The following is a 23,693-nucleotide window of genomic DNA, read 5'->3' on the forward strand; positions in this document are numbered from 1 at the left end:
AGGGCTTCTGGCTATAACTCATTAGCTTTTTTTTTTTTAAATTAATTAATTAATTTATTTATTTTTTGGCTGTGTTGGGTCTTCGTTTCTGTGCGTGGGCTTCCTCTAGTTGCGGCGAGCGGGGGCCACTCTTCATCGCGGTGCGTGGGCCTCTCACTATCGCGGCCTCTCTTGTTGCGGAGCACAGGCTCCAGACGCGCAGGCTCAGTAGTTGTGGCTCACGGGCCCAGTTGCTCCGCGGCATGTGGGATCTTCCCAGACCAGGGCTTGAACCCGTGTCCCCTTCATTGGCAGGCAGATTCTCAACCACTGCACCACCAGGGAAGCCCACTAATTAGCTTTTAACAGAGTACTATTCCTTCTGGGACCAACTAGAAAAGCTGGATAAAATAGTTAAGTAGATCTGTTTAAATGCATGGAGGAGTGCTTAAAGAGCATCAGAGTCAAAATTTCAGGGATGTATAGCTCAGGGGTAGAGCATTTGACTACAGAGTCAAGATTTCAGGAGCCGAGATCTGAGAAGAAGGAAACCATGGAGAGATTTGCCGGACATATGCTACTGCTGTTCCCCCTATGACATTTGACAGTAAGATGTGGGCAAGAGTCTGAAAATGTGACCGGAGCTTTCATAGTATCATGGAGCAGGAAAGAAAGAGAGAAACAAAATGAAAAATAAAAACTGGAGTCAGGCTCCACCAAGGAAGATATTATCCAGAGAATCAAAAAGCAATAGTGATTCATGATGGAATAGGAACAAAAGAAATGAGCTATGTGATGGTTCCAGTTTGCTTCCTTGAGAGAGTTTCCAGGCAGGGCACAGGGTGGGGCAACCAGGCAGAGTCTGGTGGACTTTCTGAGTTGAGGGGTCAGAGCTCAGAGTCTAAGGAGACCAAAATGGTGAGAGTTTGCAGAACAGAGTGCCACAGAGGGGAGAGCTGTAGAGAGAGAACCCGAGACCCATGGAGGGGCCTCCTAGAGTCATCAGCCCTGGGAATAATTAGCCCTAGATTAGATCCTACTCTAGTTCTGCCAAACAAATCTTAAAAGCATGATACCAAAGCATAAAACTATTTCCAAGTGATTTAACTGTACTCCAGAACAAAGCTCAAGAAGATAGGAATACAGTAAACGTAATATTCAGTACCAAGCAAGGTGAAGGTCACAGTGATTGACATCTTATTAAAGATTACTGGGTATGTGAAGAGGCAGGAGTATTTGACCCATCCTGAGGAGACAATGAATCAAAAAGACTGACACAGATGTTGAAATTAACAGACAAGGACATTAAAAGTTGTTTTAGCTGTATTCTATATGTTCAAAATGTTAAGCAGAGATAGGGAAAAAATAACAAAGTTTCATATGTGTAATTGTAATACCCAAGTGGGGGCCAGGAAGAGAGGCACAAAAAATATTTGCAGAAGAGCAGCCAAAAGATTTCCAAATTGATGAAAAGTAGAAATCCATAGATTCAAGAAGCTCAGTGAACCCAAAAACAAGAAACATGAAGAAAACTACACCAATTTGCTCAAATTGGCCAAAACCAATGACAAAGAAATCTAGAAATCATCCATAAAATGACGTTATATGCAAGGAAGCAAACACGAGGATGTTGAAAGGCTTCACAGTAGAATTGAGAGGACAGAGGAGCCAACAACTTTAAAGTACTGAAAGAAAAAAAAATCAACCTAGAATTCTTTACCCAGTGAAAATATTTTTTTAAAATGAAGGCAAAATAAGGAAGTTTTCAGACATTCAAAAGCTGAAATATTTCATCACCAGCACACTGATAATAAAAGAAATGTTAAAGGAAATGCTTCAGGCAGAAGGAAGATAATACCAGATGGAAATCTGGATCTACACACAAAAAAATGATCATCAAAATGGTAACCGTATGGAGCTAGACATAATAGGCACATTAGCCATCCATCAGAAGGTAGAATAGTAGGAAAGAACAGAGACCTTGAAATCATGTAGACATGAGTTTAAATCCCGGCTCTGTTGATTATTGACTATGTTACTGCTTTACCTTTCTGAACCTCAGTTTCCTTATATACCAAATGGGGAAAGCAGTAGGTACTATATCTTTGATTTCTGAGCAAGCAGTAAAGCAAACACGTAAAGAACTAAGAAAAATGCTTAACATAGAATATAAAAATGGCCACAAATTCTTCCCCTCCCTTCATCCATGCCATTTCAATGTGAAGCTGCAATTTGCATCAAGGGGTGGAGCTTATTTCTCCATTTGGCTTCCTGTGTGACTTGTTTTGGCCAGTGTATCATTAGCAAGAAGCTTGAAAAGCATTTGTACGCTGCGGCTTGCCCTCTTGCTGCTCTTTGGAAACCTATGACCACCTCCTCATGAATAAGCCAAGGCTAGCCTGCTGGATGAGAAGAAGCACATACCCATACCCAAGCCACCAGCTGGACAACCATCACACACATGGGAGAAGCCATCGATCACCAGCAGACTGCAGAGGTATGAGGGTGCCCAGCTGGGACCAGCTGAGAGAACCCAAAAGCCCTGACACAGAATTGTGAACTCTGAAATTGTTGCTTTTTTAAGCCACTAAATTTTGAGGTGGTTTGTTACACTGCAAAAACTAGTTGATGCACGTTATATATTCACATAGACATGTCTAAGTACAGAATGTACAATCATTAATATCAAGGACTTTATGTGCTACTGATGTAATATAAAAGATTTTACCTGAAATTCAGAAAAAAACCCAAAATGATAAATATCAAGTACTAATCCATGGAGCTAGTTTTCTTTATTTTCTTTCTTTTTATTTTTGTTTTGTTTGTCTTCTTCTTGAAGATACCTTCATTTAGCTATGCATTGTTTTGACATTCGTGAGTGTGAGAGAACTGGTGAAAATATCATGAGTTGGTGTGTTTCTGAATCTTCGCTAGGCTGAAGTACTCTGCCTAGTAATGTGTTCATTTCCCCCTCTTTTTTCAATTTGTACAGGTATTTTGTCCAACTCTGACTTGATTTTTCATTAGAAAAACGTATATTCACATGATGAGCTATCAAGATCAAACCTACCAAAAGCCTAAGATTAAAAAGACTCACAGTACTAAATAATAGTAAGGATGTGGAGCAATGGGAATGTTCCTATCTAGCCAGTGTGATTGTAGATTGGTACAACCACTCAGGAAACCTGCTTGACAATATCTTCTAAATTTGAATATAATAATACATTATTGTCCAGCAGTTCCTCTTCTTAGTGTATACTCAGCAGAAATATATACATAGGTGAACCAAAATATGTGACAAGAATTTTCATAGCTACGTTATCCATAACACCCCCAAACTGGAAATAAGCCAAATGTCCCTGAACAGTTGAATGCGTAAATACATCGTGTAATATTCATATAACAGAGTACCACATAGCAATGAAGAAGAAAACTAGTGCTATACATAATAACATGAATAAACCTCACTAATATGATGTTGAATGATAGAAGGCAGACGCAAGAATACATATTGTATGAATCCCCTTATGTAAAGGTAATATCCATTTAAAAAAAAATTTATTAGCGTATAGTTGATTTATAATGTGTTAGTTTCAGCTGTACAGCGAAGTGATTCAGTTATACATATATTCATTCTTTTTCAGGTTTTTTCCCATATAGATTATTACAGAATATTGAGTAGAGTTCCCTGTGCTATACAGTGGGTCCTTTTTGGTTACCTATTTTATATATAGTAGTGTCTGTATGTTACTCCCAAGTTCCTGATTTATTCCTCCCCCACCATTTTTCCCCTTTGGTAACCATAGGTATGATTTCAATACCTGTGAGTCTGTTTCTGTTTTGTAAATAAGTTCGTTTGTATCATTTTTTAAAAATTAGATTCCACATATAGATGTAGAAAACAATTTTATGGTTACCAGGGAAGAAAGGGAAGGAGGGATAAATTGTGAGATTGGGATTGACATATACATACTACTATATATAAAATAGATAACTAATAAGAACCTACTGTATAGCACAGGGAACTCTACTCAATACTCTGTAATGACCTACTTGGAAAAGGTGTCTAAAAAAGAGTGGACATATGTATATGTATAACTGATTCACAGTGCTATACAGCAGAAAGTAACACAACATTGTAAATCAACTATACTTCAATAAAAATTTTTTAAAAAGAAAAAATTTTGATTCCACATATGAGTGATATCATATGATATTTGTCTTTCTCTGATTTACTTCAGTTAGTATGATAATCTCTAGGTCCATCTGTGTTGCTGCAAATGACATTATTTTGGTTCTTTTTATATGGCTGAGTACTATTCCATTGTACATCTGTACCACATATTCTTTATCCATTCCTCTGTCGATGGACATTTAGGTTGCTTCCATGTCTTGGCTGTTGTAAATAGAGCTGCAATGAACAATGGGGTGCATGTATTTTTCGAATTATGGTTTTCTCTGGGTATATGCCCAGGAGTGGTATTTCTGGATCATATGGTAGTTCTATTTTTAGTTTTTTAAGGTACTGCCATACTGTTCTCCGTAGTGGTTGTACCAATTTACATTCCCACCAACAGTGTAGGAGGGTTCCCTTTTCTCCACACCCTCTCCAGCATTTCTTGTTTGTAGACTTTTTGATGATGCCCATTCTAACCGGTGTGAGGTGATACCTCACTGTAGTTTTGATTTGCATTTCTCTAATAATGAGTGGCGTTGAGCAGTTTTTCATGTGCCTCTTGACCATCTGTATGTCTTCTTTGGAGAAATGTCTATTTAGGGCGTATGCCCGTTTTTTGATTGGGTTGTTTGTTTTTTTTGACATAGAGCTGAATGAGCTATTTATGTATTTTGGAGATTAACCCCTTGTCGATCACTTCTTTTGCAAATATTTTCTCCCATTCTGTGGGTTGTCCTTTTGTTTTGTTTATGGTTTCCTTTGCTGTGCACAAGTCTTTAAGTTTAATTAGATCCCATTTGTTTATTTTTGTTTTTATTTTCATTACTCTAGGAGGTGGATCCAAAAAGATATTGTTGCAATTTATGTCAGAGAGTGTTTTGCCTACGTTTTCTTCTCAGAGTTTTATAGTGTCCAGCCTTACATTTAGGTCTTTGATCCATTTTGAGTTTATTTTTGTGTGTGGTGTTAGAGAATGTTCTAATTTCATTCTTTTACATGTAGCTGTCCAGTTTTCCCAACACCGCTTATTGAAGAGACTGTCTTTTCTCCATTGTATGTTCTTGCCTCCTTTGTCATAGATTAATTGACCATAGGTGCGTGGGTTTATTTCTGGGCTTTCTATCCTGTTCCATTTATCTATATTTCTGTTTTTGTGCCAGTACCATGTTGTCTTGATTACTGTAGCTTTGTAGTATAGTCTGAAGTCAGGGAGCCTGACTCCTCCAGCTCCATTTTTCTTTCTCAGGATTGCTTTGGCTATTCGGGGTCTTTTGTGTTTCCATACAAATTTTAAATTTTTTTCTTCTAGTTCTGTGAAAAATGCCATTGGTCATTTGATAGGGATTGCACTGAATCTGTTGATTGCCTTGGGTAGTATAGTCATTTTCACAATGTTGATTCTTCCAATACAAGAGCATGGTATATCTTTCCATCTGTTTGTGTCATCTTTGATTTCTTTCATTAGTGTCTTACAGGTTTCGTAGTACAAGTCCTTTGCCTCCTTAGGTAGGTTTATTCATAGGTATTTTATTCTTTTTGATGTGACGGTAAATGGGATTGTTTCCTTAATTTGTCTTTCTGATCTTTCATTGTTAGTGTATAGGAATGCAAGAGATTGCTGTGTATCAATTTTGTTGTTGTTGGGTTTTTTTTTTTTGGCCGTGCCACATGGCTTGCAAGATCTCAGTTCCCCAACCAGGGATTGAACCTGCATCCTCGGCAGTGAAAGCACAGAGTCCTAACCACTGGACCGCCAGGAAATTCCATTGATTTTGTATCCTGCAACTTTATTGAATTCATTGATGAGCTCTAGTAGTTTTCTGGTAGCATCTTTAGGATTTTCTGTATATAGTATCATGTCATCTTACAGTTTTACTTCTTTTCCAATTTGGATTCCTTTTATTTCTTTTTCTTCTCTGATTTCCCTGGCTAAGACTTCCAAAACTGTGTTGAATAAAAGTGGCAACAGTGGACATCCTTGTTTTGTTCCTGATCTTAGAGGGAATGCTTTCACCTTTTCACCATTGAGAGTGATGTTAGCTGTGGGTTTGTCTTATATGGGCTTTATTAGGTAATGTCCATTTTTGAGAGGAGGGACTAGTGACTGACCTGGGCCATGAGGATTTTTTTGGGGTTCAGGTGTATTCAGTTTCTTAATTGTCTCAGTGGTTACAAGAGTTTTGTTCACTTTGCTAAAATTTATTAAGCTGTACACATGTGATTTTTTTCACTTTTCTCTCTATTTAAATTTTCATAAGGTTATTTAAAAACTCAAGAGTTTGTATTGTCAGCATATCTATATATATTTACATACACATGCTAAGAATGTTAAGGAAGAAATACAGAATCAGCACTGATAATATAGGTATGTCCAAGTTATATTAATTAGTGAAAAATCAAATTGCAAAATATTATGTATACTATGATTTTATTTTTGGTAAAAGCAAACCAAGCAATACCTGATACCTAGGATTGGCTATAATGGTTTACAAAATTTATAACAAATTTAGTCTTTCTGAATTATATAATTGCATGTTCACTATTGAAAATTTGAAAAATATAAAAATACTAAAGATCAGAATAACATACTCCTAGATGCTATTTTTGAGTGATTATAGTTTTTCTTTATATGTCTGTGTTTGTGTAGGTAAGAACATATATACTTAATCAAAATTGAAATATTCTTCTACAATATGATGTTTAATGTTGATAAAAGTTTTCATTATATGAAAGTGCTATAACTGATTTAACCAACTTCTAGAAAGTTTTTGCATATTTAGACTTTCAACAATGTTGCATGTCCATTTCCCTATACTGTCACCTATACTGAGTATTATTAAAAATATAAAACACAACAATAAACTATTCAACATTTTGACAGACTTAAATTTTTGTACATGTAAAAATAAAGGACTCATTTTTCTCTTGTTCTAGAGGATAATATTCACAATAGACAGGACTGCCTACATTTTGGACATTACTTATCTTCTCACAAATACTATCATGAGTATTACCATCATTATGTATAAATGAGTTAATGACTACGTATGAATGAATCCTGAGGTGTTCATCATGCCAGGAGTGATATTAGGACTTTGTGTCTATTTTATCTCAGTTAATCAGCAGCAGCATCTCTCATAGATGGGGCAAATATGGAATGAGATATAGGCAAAAAGCAAGGGGTAAGCTTTGTGAATGTATAGTAGCCATACAGGGAAACTGGGACATAGCAATACATGGAAGATATACATAGAAGCATATGTAGAAGCTATATGATTTTGTTTTTCTTCCCTTTCTTTTCTAGGTGAACATAGGGTAGACCGCTGATCTGATTGCTGTATTAGTTTGCATTTTAAATTATAAAATTACCTAGATGAGTAAATATTTTTGACTTTATTTACAGGTAGATAGATGTAAGCTCTTAAAAGGGCAGCTCTCCCTGTGCACAGACCTGAAAAATACGAATTTCAGTTACCAAAGATTGGTTTAACTCTGTTCCCCCGATAACATGGTTCAAATTTCACATACTACGGTGTGTTAACTGAGTGATCTCGAGAGGCACAAACTTCTTTGCTGGATCCTCAGTCCATAAAAATCACCACGTCAGTAACAGATATACATCTTGACTCGTGACCGGTTACGTCACACCTTTCAAAGTCTGTCTGTGGTCGGCTGTCACACATTTGTTGTTTGATTCTGACGTAATCAGCAAAGAATGTAGTGTGTTACCACCTTGTCCCCAGTGAAGAACCGACATGACGGTTTACAAAAATACACCTTCAAAAGAGGGAATTAGTAATGAAGTTGATAGTATAGCAAAGAAGTGAAAATTGATAACGCTAGACGTGAAATTTGAATCATAGATGTAGCTATGGGAGAGAAAGGTGACTGTGGAAATGACACTACACCATTTGAGAGCTTCTAGATATGCAGCCAGAGGATTATAGTGAAAATGAACTCATTGATATAAATGTAAACACTGGTTGTGACAAAAAGGATGAAGATGTCCTAGAGGAAGTGATACCAGAAAAAAAAAAACTCGACATTAAAGAAACTCTCAGAGGAGATTAACCAAGATGGCGGAGTAGAAGGACGTGCTGTCACTCCCTCTTGCGAGAGCACCAGAATCACAACTGACTGCTGGACCATCATTGACAGGAAGACCCTGGACTTCACCAAGGAGGATACCCCACGTCCAAGGACAGAGGAGAAGCCACAGTGAGACGGTAGGAGGGGCGCAAGCAGAGTAAAATCAAACCCCGTAACTGCTGGGTGGGTGACTCACAGACTGGCGAACACTTATACCACAGAAGTCCACCCACTGGAGTAAAGGTTCTGAGCCCCACGTCAGGCTTCCCAACCTGGGGGTCAGGCAACGGGAGGAGGAATTCCTAGAGAATCAGACTTTGAAGCCTAGTGGGAATTGGATTGCAGGACTTTGACGGGACTGGGGGAAACAGAGACCCCACTCTTGGAGGGCACACACAAAGTAATGTGTGCATCAGGACCCAGGGGAAGGAGCAGTGAGCCTGGGGGAGACTGAACCAGACCTACCTGCTGGTGTTGGGGGGTCTCCTGCAGAGGCGAGTGGTGGCTCTGTTTCACCGTGGGGATAAGGACACTGGCAGCAGAGGTTCTGGGAAGTTCTCCTTGGCGTGAGCCCTCCCAGAGTCTGCCATTAACCCCACCAAAGAGCACGGGTAGGCTCCAGTGTTGGGTTGCCTCAGGCAAAACAGCCAACAGGGAGGGAACCCAGCCCCACCCATCAACAGTCAAGTGGATTAAGGTTTTACTGAGCTCTGACCGCCACAGCAACAGGGAGGGAACCCAGCCCCACCCATCAACAGTCAAGTGGATTAAGGTTTTACTGAGCTCTGACCGCCACAGCAACAGTCAGCTCTACCCACCACCAGAGCCTCCCATCAAGCCTCTTAGATAGCCTCAACCACCAGAGGGCAGACAACAGAAGCAAGAAAAACTATAATCCTGCAGCCTGTGGACCAAAAACCACAGTTACAGAAAGATAGAGAAGATGAAAAGGCAGAGGGCTATGTACCAGATGAAGGAACAAGAAAAAACCCCAGAAAAACAACTAAATGAAGTGGAGATAGGCAACCTTCCAGAAAAAGAATTCAGAATAATGATAGTGAAGATGATCCAGGACCTTGGAATAAGAATGGAGGCAAAGATTGAGAAGATGCAAGAAATGATTAACAAAGACCTAGAAGAATTAAAGAACAAACAAACAGAGATGACCAATACAATAACTGAAATGAAAACTACACTAGAAGGAATCAATAGCAGAATAACTGAGGCAGAAGAACGGATAAGTGACCTGGAAGACAGAATGATGGAATTCACTGCTGCGGAACAGACTAAAGAAAAAAGAATGAAAAGAAATGAAGACAGCCTAAGAGACCTCTGGGACAACATTAAACGCAACAACATTCGCATTATAGGGGTCCCAGAAGGAGAAGAGAGAGAGAAAGGACCAGAGAAAATATTTGAAGAGATTATAGTCGAAAACTTCCCTAACATGGGAAAGGAAATAGCCACCCAAGTCCAGGAAGCGCAGAGAGTCCCATACAGGATAAACCCAAGGAGAAACACGCCGAGACACATAGTAATCAAAGTGGCAAAAATTAAAGACAAAGAAAAATTATTGAAAGCAGCAAGGGAAAAACGACAAATAACATACAAGGGAACTCCCATAAGGTTAACAGCTGATTTCTCAGCAGAAACTCTGCAAGCCAGAAGGGAGTGGCATGATATACTTAAAGTGATGAAAGGGAAGAACCTACAACCAAGATTACTCTACCCGGCAAGGATCTCATTTAGATTTGATGGAGAAATCAAAAGCTTTACAGACAAGCAAAAGCTAAGAGAATTCAGCACCACCAAACCAGCTCTACAACAAATGCTAAAGGAACTTCTCTAAGTGGGAAACACAAGAGAAGAAAAGGACCTACAAAAACAAACACAAAACAATTAAGAAAATGGTCATAGGAACATACATATCGATAATTACCTTAAACGTGAATGGATTAAATGCCCCAACCAAAAGACATAGACTGGCTGAATGGATACAAAAACAAGACCCATATATATGCTGTCTACAAGAGACCCACTTTAGACCTAGGGACACATACAGACTGAAAGTGATGGGATGGAAAAAGATATTCCATGCAAATGGAAATCAAAAGAAAGCTGGAGTAGCTATACTCATATCAGATAAAATAGACTTTAAATTAAAGAATGTTACAAGAGACAAGGAAGGACACTACATAATGATCCAGGGATCAATCCAAGAAGAAGATATAACAATTATAAATATATATGCACCCAACATAGGAGCACCTCAATACATAAGGCAACTGCTAACAGCTATAAAAGAGGAAATCGACAGTAACACAATAATAGTGGGGGACTTTAACACCTCACTTACACCAATGGACAGATCATCCAAAATGAAAATAAATAAGGAAACAGAAGCTTTAAATGACACAATAGACCAGATAGATTTATTGATATATATCGGACATTCCATCCAAAAACAGCAGATTACACGTTCTTCTCAAGTGCGCACGGAACATTCTCCAAGATAGATCACATCTTGGGTCACAAATCAAGCCTCAGTAAATTTAAGAAAATTGAAATCATATCAAGCATCTTTTCTGACCACAACGCTATGAGATTAGAAATGAATTACAGGGAAAAAAACGTAAAAAGGACAAACACATGGAGGCTAAACAATATGTTACTAAATAACCAAGAGATCACTGAAGAAATCAAAGAGGAAATCAAAAAATACCTAGAGACAAATGACAATGAAAACACGACGACCCAAAACCTATGGGATGCAGCAAAAGCAGTTCTAAGAGGGAAGTTTATAGCTATACAAGCCTACCTAAAGAAACAAGAAAAAGCTCAAGTAAACAATCTAACCTTACACTTAAAGAAACTAGAGAAAGAAGAACAAACAAAACCCAAAGTTAGCAGAAGGAAAGAAATCATAAAGATCAGAGCAGAAATAAATGAAATAGAAACAAAGAAAACAATAGCAAAGATCAATAAAACTAAAAGTTGGTTCTTTGAGAAGATAAACAAAATTGATAAACCATTAGCCAGACTCATCAAGAAAAAGAGGGAGAGGACTCAAATCAATAAAATCAGAAATGAAAAAGGAGAAGTTACAACAGACACTGCAGAAATACAAAGCATCCTAAGAGACTACTACAAGCAACTTTATGCCAATAAAATGGACAACCTGGAAGAAATGGACAAATTCTTAGAAAGGTATAACCTTCCAAGACTGAACCAGGAAGAAATAGAAAATATGAACAGACCAATCACAAGTAATGAAATTGAAACTGTGATTAAAAATCTTCCAACAAACAAAAGTCCAGGACCAGATGGCTTCACAGGTGAATTCTATCAAACATTTAGAGAAGAGCTAACACCCATCCTTCTCAAACTCTTCCAAAAAATTGCAGAGGAAGGAACACTCCCAAACTCATTCTATGAGGCCACCATCACCCTGATACCAAAACCAGACAAAGACACTACAAAAAAAGAAAATTACAGACCAATATCACTGATGAATATAGATGCAAAAATCCTCAACAAAATACTAGCAAACAGAATCCAACAACACATTAAAAGGATCATACACCACGATCAAGTGGGATTTATCCCAGGGATGCAAGGATTCTTCAATATACGCAAATCAATCAATGTGATACACCATATTAACAAATTGAAGAATAAAAACCATATGATCATCTCAATAGATGCAGAAAAAGCTTTTGACAAAATTCAACACCCATTTCTGATAAAAACTCTCCAGAAAGTGGGCATAGAGGGAACCTACCTCAACATAATAAAGGCCATATATGACAAACCCACAGCAAACATCATTCTCAATGGTGAAAAACTGAAAGCATTTCCTCTAAGATCAGGAACGAGACAAGGATGTCCACTCTCACCACTATTATTCAACATAGTTTTGGAAGTCCTAGCCACGGCAATCAGAGAAGAAAAAGAAATAAAAGGAATACAAATTGGAAAAGAAGAAGTAAAACTGTCACTGTTTGCGGATGACATGATACTATACATAGAGAATCCTAAAACTGCCACCAGAAAACTGCTAGAGCTAATTAATGAATATGGTAAAGTTGCAGGATACAAAATTAATGCACAGAAATCTCTTGCATTCCTATACACTAATGATGAAAAATCTGAAAGAGAAATTATGGAAACACTCCCATTTACCATTGCAACAAAAAGAATAAAATACCTAGGAATAAACCTACCTAGGGAGACAAAAGACCTGTATGCAGAAAACTATAAGACACTGATGAAAGAAATTAAAGATGATACCAACAGATGGAGAGATATACCATGTTCTTGGATTGGAAGAATCAACATTGTGAAAATGAGTATACTACCCAAAGCAATCTACAGATTCAATGCAATCCCTATCAAATTACCAATGGCATTTTTTACGGAGCTAGAACAAATCATCTTAAAATTTGTATGGAGACACAAAAGACCCCGAATAGGCAAAGCAGTCTTGAGGCAAAAAAATGGAGCTGGAGGAATCAGACTCCCTGACTTCAGACTATACTACAAAGCTACAGTAATCAAGACAATATGGTACTGGCACAAAAACAGAAACATAGATCAATGGAACAAGATAGAAAGCCCAGAGATTAACCCACGCACCTATGGTCAACTAATCTATGACAAAGGAGGCAAAGATATACAATGGAGAAAAGACAGTCTCTTCAATAAGTGGTGCTGGGAAAACTGGACAGCTACATGTAAAAGAATGAAATTAGAATACTCCCTAACACCATACACAAAAATAAACTCAAAATGGATTAGAGACCTAAATATAAGACTGGACACTATAAAACTCTTAGAGGAAAACATAGGAAGAACACTCTTTGACATAAATCACAGCAAGATCTTTTTTGATCCACCTCCTAGAGTAATGGAAATAAAAACAAAAATAAACAAATGGGACCTAATGAAACTTCAAAGCTTTTGCACAGCAAAGGAAACCATAAACAAGACGAAAAGACAACCCTCAGAATGGGAGAAAATATTTGCAAATGAATCAACGGACAAAGGATTAATCTCCAAAATATATAAACAGCTCATTCAGCTCAATATCAAAGAAACAAACACCCCAATCCAAAAATGGGCAGAAGACCTAAATAGACATTTCTCCAAAGAAGACATACAGATGGCCACGAAGCACATGAAAAGATGCTCAACATCACTAATTATTAGAGAAATGCAAATCAAAACTGCAATGCGGTATCACCTCACTCCTGTTAGAATGGGCATCATCAGAAAATCTACAAACAACAAATGCTGGAGAGGGTGTGGTGAAAAGGGAACCCTCTTGCACTGTTGGTGGGAATGTAAATTGATACAGCCACTATGGAGAACAATATGGAGGTTCCTTAAAAAACTAAAAATAGAATTACCATATGACCCAGCAATCCCACTACTGGGCATATACCCAGAGAAAACCGTAATTCAAAAAGACACATGCACCCGAATGTTCATTGCAGCACTATTTACAATAGCCAGGTCATGGAAGCAACCTAAATGCCCATCAACAGACGAATGGATAAAGAAGATGTGGTACATATATACAATGGAATATTACTCAGCCATAAAAAGGAACGAAATTGAGTCATTTGTTGAGACGTGGATGGATCTAGAGACTGTCATACAGAGTGAAGTAAGTCAGAAAGAGAAAAACAAATATCGTATATTAATGCATGTATGCGGAACCTAGAAAAATGGTACAGATGAGCCAGTTTGCAGGGCAGAAGTTGAGACACAGATGTAGAGAATGGACATATGGACACCAAGGGGGGAAAACTGCGGTGGGGTGGGGATGGTGGTGTGCTGAATTGGGCGATTGGGATTGACATGTATACACTGATGTGTATAAAACTGATGCCTAATAAGAACCTGCAGTATAAAAAAACAAACAAACAAACAAAAAAAAAAGAAACTCTCAGAAATATCAGGACATGGAGACCTCAAAGGATGAAATGTTGGCAGCCAATCCAAACTTCCAAAGGAATATGGTGACTGCACAAAGCATAGGGAAGGTGCTCACTCAGTATTTTAAGTTACAAGATGAGAAGAAGGAGGCAAGCACTGTTCGAACTACTCTTGATAAGTTTCCTATAAAGTAGTAAAACACTTAATTTTTAATTTTTTTTTAGTAGTTTAAGTTAGCCTGCTAAGTATTAGCTTACACTTTTTATTTCTCTGTACTTTTATAACCAAGAGTGAGAGGGATTTTAATGTTTTAACGAAAATTTTTAACAGCCAAAGCACAGTCGTAAGTTTGCCCATTGATTGTGGAGGTTGCATGGTTGTTGTTACGATCTCGCACTACTGTGCGAAGCCGGGGCTGCCTGTCTGTCTACGCACCGGTGGGTGGATGCACCTGATTTACTGTAAACCAGTGGAACAGGGATTCCCTGGTGGCGCAGTGGTTGAGAGTCTGCCTGCCAATGCAGGGGACACGGGTTCGAACCTGGGTCTGGGAAGATCCCACATGCCGCGGAGCGGCTGGGCCCGTGAGCCACAATTACTGAGCCTGCACGTCTGGAGCCTGTGCTCCGCAACGAGAGGCCGCGATAGTGAGAGGCCCGCGCACTGCAATGAAGAGTGGCCCCCCCGCTTGCCACAACTGGAGAAAGCCCTCGTACAGAAACGAAGACCCAACACAGCCATAAAAATAAATAAATTTAAAAAAAAAAAATTAAAAAAAACCCAGTGGAACAGCATTTCAATTTTTGTTGCTAACCTTTTAGAAACCTACTCAAGATACAACGAAATTATTGAATTTCATGGTTTGCAGTGTTCAAATCCATTCTGTTTCTTTAGTGTGGTACAAAGAGGGGGGCTCTGAGGCATTAGTTTTTATGTATTTTTTAAACTGTAAAATAAGTCTTTCCAAAGACCAGACTAGGAAAAAGGAATTTTAATTTTGTGTTAACAGGTACAAAGGGATATCATTAGAAATGGAACAAATCTGAGGTCAACAGCATCCTTGTTAGTTTAAAAAAATGGTCCTTTTCTCTCAGAAGCTCTAAATGGAAGGCAGAATAGGAAAATATCCAACTTCCAACACGCCAGGTATAAGTCATGGGAGAACATCAAGCCGTGGGGTTTGCATTTCCTGGTCACACACTGAGTGACTAGAGGACTAGGAGTTCTTTTGAAATGCTTTCCTCACAAAAGCAATGATGTGTGAGGGTGTCTCATGGTTGAGGTCTCATTTATCCCGCAGCTTTGTACCTGACTATTATTTGTACCTGACTAGGCCCATTACACAGTAGAAGCCATTAAACATCTGTGCACTTCCTGGCCGCTTCAGCTGTGACAGCGAGTTGTTAGAGGAGTGGAGATACTTTCTGTGTTTCATGTCCTGTGGGTTATGTACAGGGATGTGGGAGACTGTGATAACCCAAGCAGTGATCATCAGCTACCACTCTGTCTACACTGAAAGTGAGAGTCTCAAAAACTCATCTATTTTAAAGTCGGAAGATTCTCTGCTGTGATTTTCTTCAGTACCCAAACTGTGAATACAGCAAAAATGTTAAGGCTAAAAGCTTCAAAGATTAAATCACCCTTAAGGAGTTCCCTACCAATATATATTTTTTAAAATTAATTTATTAATTAATTTATTTTTGGCTGTGTTGGGTCTTCGTTTCTGTGCGAGGGCTTCCTCTAGTTGCGGCAAGTGGGGGCCACTCTTCATCGCGGTGCGCGGGCCTCTCACTGTCGCGGCCTCTCTCGTTGCGGAGCACAGGCTCCAGACGCGCAGGCTCAGTAGTTGTGGCTCACGGGCCTAGTTGCTCCGGGGCATGTGGGATCTTCCCAGACGAGTGCTCGAACCCGTGCCCCCTGCATTAGCAGGCGGATTCTCAACCACTGCGCCACCAGGGAAGCCCTCCCTACCAATATTGGTATTGGTCTTTTCATATGGGAAATTTAGACAGGTTGCTGTTGTTTGTAGAAGCTGCTATTGGGATAGTTATCAAGTCCAGTTAAACTGTATTTCAGGAAAAAGTCATTGCAGAGGTGGCTTTAATGCTATGTACTGGGAAATGTTCTATAGCTTGACACTGTCTTCTGGTTATCAGCACCTTTTATTATTTTTTTTTTTTATTGAGGTGAAATTCAGGTAACATAAAATTAGCCATTTTAAAGTGTATGATTCATTGGCATTTTGTCTGTTCACAATGTTGTGCGTCCATCACTTCTATCTAGTTCCAAAATATTTTCATCACCCCACAATAAAACCTCATGCCCATTAAGAAGTCATCGTGCATTCCCTCGTCCCCCTGTCTCCTACTAGCCATCAGTCTGCTTTCTGTTTCTGTGGATTTACCTATTGTGGCCATTTCATGTACATGGAATCATACACTATATGATCTTTTGTGACTGGCTTCTTTCACGTAGCATGATGTTTTCAGGGTTCATCCATGTTGTAGAGTGTACCAGTAGTTCCTTCTTTTTGATGGTTGAACAATATTCCATTGTATGGATATGCCACAATGGAGAATGTGTCCATTCATCCATCAGTGGACATTTAGGTTGGTTCCACCTTTTGGCTGCTGTGAATAATACTGCTCTGAACTTTTGTACAAGTATTTGAGTACATGTTTTCAATAATTTGGGGTATATATCTAGGAGTGGAATTACTGGGTCCTATGACAAGTTTATAGTGAACTTTTTGAGGAATCACCAAACTGTTTCCCACTTCTCAGGTTTTGCAGTAGTTTTGCCAAGTGTAAGGGGGGAGCGCTTGTTCCCATTCCTGACACTTCCTGTGGTTCACTCCGCCCTTTGTTCGTCCACCCCAGGGGGAGGTAGAGCGGCTTGCCTGACTGATAGCCTGCAGAACTCCTCTCCTTTCCTCCTTGCCAGTCCTGCTGGGTGGAGAGGCCGGTCCCGGTCTGTGCTGATATGACCAGATGGATAAGTCTTATTGATTCTTGTGTTCTGTTTGGAGGCCAGTTGGGCTTTCATCTCTGAACTGGCCTCTAGCAGAACACGTGCTGCTCTTTGTCTTTTTAACTTGGTTTTATTTTTCAAGGAGTCCAGAACCTGCACAGGGTTCAGTATGCTATTTACTGGGGGTTCTTTTGGAGATCCCACAACTTAGGATGTAAAAGGTTATGATGCTCGAAGAGTTTGAACTTTGTAGATGTGGCTTGGACTTGGAGGTTTAAGATCTAACTGCCACTTATTCTTAGCAGTGTCAACTTGATGAAGTCACCTAATACTGTACCTTCAATTTCTTTGTCAGTGAAAATGGGGGAATTCCATTCACCTTTCTTATGTAACAAATATGCTCTGGGGCTCATGTAAATAGCAAAACAAGTGCACAATAACATAGGACCTGACCCAAGAATAAGACTGTATCTAATTTACATTTTCGTTTCAAATATTTTAACACAGCTTTTTGTTTTTAAACAATATAAGGTCTTTTATGGTGTAAGTAAAATACCATGTCTGAATTTTAATAACCTGACCACAAAATTCCCAGCAGGATGATTGCTACAGGAATATGGTACAGATAGAGAAGATGGTAAGTCTCCAGCCTTTAAGGAGGGAATAGATAACCTAGCAGGCTAAGTATTCACCTCCCAACACCTGATGATGTGATCGGAGTGCCTGGCCACTTCTCCGTCTGGGTCATTTCAAACTCTGGAATTGAAGAAGAGATTTTTATTTGGAAGAAAAACATCTTGAGGCATCTCTGTAACAATATAAAGACAGTTTTGTGAATTCATTTAGCCACATCTGTAGATTACCAGAATACATATCCAGTAAGAAATGCTCTTATCTCTTCTTATTATCTTGTCTTAGGTTACACACCACCTTTCCAAACTCTTTGACAGCATTGTAGATCTGCAGTTTGAAGACCATCAGGATGTTTCCGCGCACAGGGCCGTTGGAATGTACAGCAAAGAAAAGGAATATGTGCCATTCCCAGCTGAGTGTGAATGCATAGGCCATGTAAGATTTGCTTATGAGGTTCTCTATGCCAGAGAAGTATTGGGGGGATAATTTTTAAAAGTTGAACAAGAAAAAATCAACTCATGTCAAATGAGGCTCCGGTTAGTTTTGTGCTCAGAGATTCCCGTTTACCTGTGTCCGGTGTGACAGAGGGCTCCTTTGCCGTGCTTCCCACTCTGATTATCAGGCTTCAGCACCCTGCAGGAGCTCAGGCTTGCTCACAGTTGAGCCAGACGGGAGGGACTGTCACAGACTGAACGAGTAAACCCCAGAATTAGTAGCAAATGCCACCCAGTGACTGAATCTCCTACAGAGCATATTGTTTTCACCCGTGCTCAGAGTACAGGGAAGGGTTAGGGTGAAGCAGCACCTTGCAATGAAGCACGTTCTAAAGAGGCTGTGGTTCAGGATTCTGACATGGGTGTTGTAAATGGCTGCTCGTAAATAAAGTTGATTGAGTCCGCTAAGCTAATGTCATGTACACTAATTACCGTGTGCACAGACAGTTAACATACTCTCTTCTCTCACAGCCAAACACCTCAAACATATTCTTAACAGTTATCTGTAAGAATGGCTCTTAACGATTTAGGAAGCAGCTCTTGGTGTTTTCAGATGATTCAGAGGAATTGCATCTTTTTACTACGATGCTTATATAGCTTGAGTTAATCCACAGGGTAACTGAGACAGTAGCCTCTATTACAGAACAGTTTAGGTTGAGGCAGGGGGTTCCTTAAAGGGTCCCTTGCAGAAATGTGATGGCAACCTTTTTTTTACAAGGGTTTTCTTTATTCCTCTCTGTTGCTTTTTAATATTGTACCAGAAAAATCCTGCCAAATGCAGGGGAAGCAGATGGTGGAATACTTTGATTAAAGTGTATTTGTGATCTCTGGGGCTCTTTAGGATATTATTACAATGATTAGAAAAAATCACCATAAACTATCTTGACAAAAGTGTGTTGCTGTCTGCCTCCCCCCGGCAGACTGCTAGCTGATTGGCATAGTGCCCAGGAGGAGGACAGTCCAACCATAGATGTGGGTGTCAGTAGCAGGAACCCTTGGTACTGAAAGTTTTCACAGTGCTCTATCTTATTTTATATATAAGCAACTTATGCTAGAGACTTTTGGGCATGTAGCACATTTACCCTCTAATTGCCTGTTTTATAAAAAGATGCTTTTACTTTAGGTCCTCCCCCCCTCTTCCCCCCACACTTTTATGATTGGTTCCTCCCAGTTTGGGCTCTTTGCGTTTTATTCGACAGGTGTTTATTGAATACCTACTATGTACCAGCTGCTGGGTTTGGCTTTTGGAGATACAGAAAAGAAAAAGACATGGCACCTCTCCTTGGGGACCTCTTAAGCTTACTGAATAAATGGATATTCACATAATTAGTGATAATGGGAAGTGATAATTCTTGTTATAGAGGGTCGGACAGAAGCTGATGAAAGACCAAGAAATGGGAGATCAAGCAAGCACCTCATCAGGGCTTAGTTCTCAAATTATATTGAGCTGAGTTGCCGTTGGTGGCATAGTCTCTGAACACGGGTTGATGTGTCACCTTGTATGTGTGTTTGGTCTTCCCAGATGGACTGGAGAGTTCTTGAGAACAGGTGGCCATACTGAGGACATGGATCCCAGAGTATCTGGGATATGATCAAATGATACCGATTTACTAAAGGAGCTTGCTGCTTGGTGACATTAAGAGTTGTGCGGAGTGACTACAGTAGTGATTAGGTCACCTGCTTTCAGGCATCTGAATAAAGCCCAGCTAGGAAGCCAGGAGAGAAGTCTTTTAGGGTGTTGGGGATGGTTCTTCCCTTTTTCTTCCAATAGGGAAGGCTGTCAGCTCACTGACCACGTACTGCTCCTTCCCAGTTCTCCAGAGAAAGAGGTTGTAGGAATGAATGCTGTGTCATCTTCACAGAGGCGGGGAAAGAAATCAGTTGTATAATCTTCAGGATCTTATATAGTCCTTGGAATTTATTTATTATAGTTATTTTTTATTGATATGATCAATTATTTGCAAATGGTATAGGTATCCTTTTTGTTATATAATATCATCCCAAAGAAACAGATATATGGTTAAATATAACAAAGCATATTTGAATAGGATGGAAAACTGGCAGAAATATATTTGCGGGAGCAAAATAAACTTCAAATGAATTTTTTTAAGAAAGATTTTCACAAGTCGGCAGTTGTCCTATCTCTCATACTCTCCTGCTGTCTAATTTATGACAAGTGTGAGGATGAGAGCCAGTAGGGAATATAATTAAGATACTTGCTGAAAACACTTTGGCTTAAGACTAGGAACTATGTAGATTTGAGGGTGGAATCTTTAGTAGATTTAAAAATTATCAAAAGATACATTTTAAAAATCACTTTCTTAGACTCACAGACATAGAAAGCAAATTTATGGTTACCAAAGGGGAAAGGGGACTGAGGGATAAATTAGGAGTTTGGGAGTAACGGATACACACTGCTATATATAAAACAGATAAACAACAAGGACCTACTGTATAGCACAGGGAGCTATGTTCAATATCTTGTAATAACCCATAATGGAAAAAATTCTGAAAAAGAATATATGTATAACTGAATCCCTTTGCTGTATACCTAAAACTAACACAACATTGTAAATCAACTGTACTTCAGTTTAAAAAATCAATTTCCTATTATTTCCAAATCTCTAGAATTTTACTCTAGCATATTGGCTGTGATGCTTGGTTTCTCAAAACACTGTGTGTTATCAGAGGGGATCTTGGTCTAGAACCATCAGGTCTTCAAATCTGAAAAATGAATAATGGAGAACACCTTGTCTGTTTAGGATGTGGAATTTTATCAGCCAGCTGGTAGGTGAAATAAGATGAGCAGTATCCCGGCAGAAGCCAGGTTCAAGTAGGAAAGACTTCATTAATCAGTAGTTCACTGGCTCGTTTGAGTTATCCTTCTAGTACAGGGGTTTAAAATAAATCCACCTGAGGCCTCCCTCTCTGTGTAGCCTTCAAGCCTGTGAGAGGATGGAATAATCCCTTTTCCATAATTAAGCCTGTATTACAACACTTCCATTTGCTTCAAAAGGTGGAAACGTGGCTTCTGCAGCTGGAACAGACCATGCAAGAGACAGTGCGACGTTCTATCACAGAAGCCATCGCAGCCTATGAGGACAAAGCCAGGGAATTGTGGATTTTTGATTTCCCGGCTCAAGTCGCACTAACTAGCTCACAAATCTGGTGGACTACGGATGTAGGAATAGCCTTCAGTAGGCTAGAGGAAGGCTACGAAACGGCCCTAAAGGATTTCCATAAAAAACAGGTATTTTATAAGATTTATGATTTTGAGATTTAAAGGGACTTGAAGAGGTAAGCTTCATTCATTCATTCATTCATTCTTGTTTTATAGAGTGTCTTCTGTGTTCAAGGTATGATGCTAGGAAGATTTTAGCAATCATTTGTTTAGCTTTCCATTTTGTAGTTTGGTGGTGTTGTTCTTCTTGTTTTCTACATGGGTTTAAAAAACATCCATCCTTAAACAACAAGGTCCTACTGTATAGCACAGGGAACTATATTCAATATCCTATTCAATATCCTGAAATAAACCATAATGGAAAAGAATATAAAAAAGAATGTGTATATATATATATATATATATATATATATATATATATGTATGGCTGGGTCACTTTGCTGTACAGCAGAAATTAACACAACATTGTAAATCAGCCATACTTCAATAAAAAATAAATAAAACAAACCAATAAAAAACATCCATCCTTGTCCATTATCTCCCAAGGATCCAGTATACCACCCACACCTAGATACTGTACATAGTTTTTTCCTCCTATGTAAGACTCTCCAATTACACTTTCAAAGGAAGTTGCAGATGTCAGTCATCTTTACCTCTAAAGACTTTCATTAATACATACCCATTTCATAAGTTTAATTTCAGTTACTATATCTCAATTTCCCAAAGTTCTTTGTGGTTCTTTAAAAATCAGTTTTATAATGACATATCTTCATTATGGTTTTTATTCTTCTATCTCATTAATAGTCTTATTTAGGTTGTTCTGTTCTTTTGGGGCTGTTTTTTTTTAATTTGAACTTATTTGTATGTTTTTTTTTCTATAAATTTATTTATTTATTTTTGGCTGTGTTGGGTCTTTGTTTCTGTGCGAGGGCTTTCTCTAGTTGCAGCAAGCAGGGACCTCTCTTCATCGCTGTGCGCAGGCCTTTCACTGTCCTGGCCTCTCTTGTTGCGGGGCACAGGCTCCAGGCGCGCAGGCTCAGTAGTTGTGGCTCACGGGCTTAGTTCCTCCGCGGCATGTGGGATCTTCCCAGACCAGGGCTCGAACCCGTGTCCCCTGCATTGGCAGGCAGATTCTCAACCACTGCGCCACCAGGGAAGCCCTGTATGTTTATTTTTAAAGGTTATCTTTAGGTTGGCTTTTTTTTTCTGGAGGAATTCTGTGTGTTCTACACTGAGCAGATGTCCCTACATGTTTTTCTCCTTGTTTCCTCCAGGTTTCTACAGGTTTTGTGAGTTCTGGATTAATTTTGTGGTTAATTACTCAGCCTGGGATTTACCGATCATAGTGGCAGGGTCATTTTGGATGCCATAGCTTCACATGGCTTAGGCCTGAGATTTTGATTTCTTTTAGAGGACATTTTTCCTATCCAAAGCCCCAAGATGTTTCAAGCTTTCTTCTTGCTTCTCTGAGTTGGTGGGTAGAGTTTTTCTAGAACCTTGTATTGGACTGTGTAATACTCTGAGGATCTTGGCTTTATGTCAGCATCTCAATTCTAACTCCCTGCCTTGCTCAGGGAGTATAAGAGGCAGAGAACAGAAATGTTGTGTTGCCACGTGGGCAATTTAAACTTCAGTCTCCGATGTTTGGGTCTCTACTCAAATTCTCCTTTCGCCTGCTGTGGCATTAGCCTGTTAACCTCATTCTACTGCTCTAACTTGGATGCACATCCTTGGCATTAGGGACTATCACCCACTCTCCCCCAACCCTTTCCCTTTCTTCCTTCCCCCTCTCTCTTTCCCCCTCTCTCATGTTTGGCTGTGTACTTTGCATGTGGATGTGTTTCGTTTTACTCAAATATCCTCTGTGTTAATAAAGGAATTGTCCATTCAGTTTAACCCAATATGTTGTAAGACTGCCTGTTGTTATTATTACTGCTATTTAGGTTGTTTTTATTTTTGGCTCTCAATAATAATACTGTAGTGAACAGCTTTGTGTTTACATCCATGTTGCACATATTTTTCTTTATTTCTTCAGGATAAACTTCTAGATGTAGAATTGCTAGGTCAGAGGCTATACCTTCTTAAGCCTTCAAAACATCATGCCAAGTTTACCTTCCCAGTATCAGTGCATGAGAATTGTCTATTGCCTCCCCTGTCATCAACATTGGGTTGATTCTTTTTTTTTTAACATCTTTATTGGAGTATAATTGCTTTACAATGGCATGTTAGT

The 23,693-nt window shown here is 39.1% G+C and overlaps 1 protein-coding gene across 1 annotated transcript in view; it reads left to right on the forward strand.

Moving 5' to 3' along the window:
* Window positions 1–23,693, forward strand: part of DNAH11 (dynein axonemal heavy chain 11) — a 333,679-nt gene that overhangs the window by 100,240 nt on the left and 209,746 nt on the right. Inside the window, exons 29-30 of the mRNA XM_059933975.1 lie at window positions 18,074–18,223; window positions 21,299–21,532. Coding sequence (XP_059789958.1) covers window positions 18,074–18,223; window positions 21,299–21,532 — 384 coding nt within the window. The remainder of the gene's footprint in view (window positions 1–18,073; window positions 18,224–21,298; window positions 21,533–23,693) is intronic.

This window comes from Balaenoptera ricei, chromosome 9, assembly GCF_028023285.1.
Source record: "Balaenoptera ricei isolate mBalRic1 chromosome 9, mBalRic1.hap2, whole genome shotgun sequence".
NCBI lineage: Eukaryota > Metazoa > Chordata > Mammalia > Artiodactyla > Balaenopteridae > Balaenoptera > Balaenoptera ricei.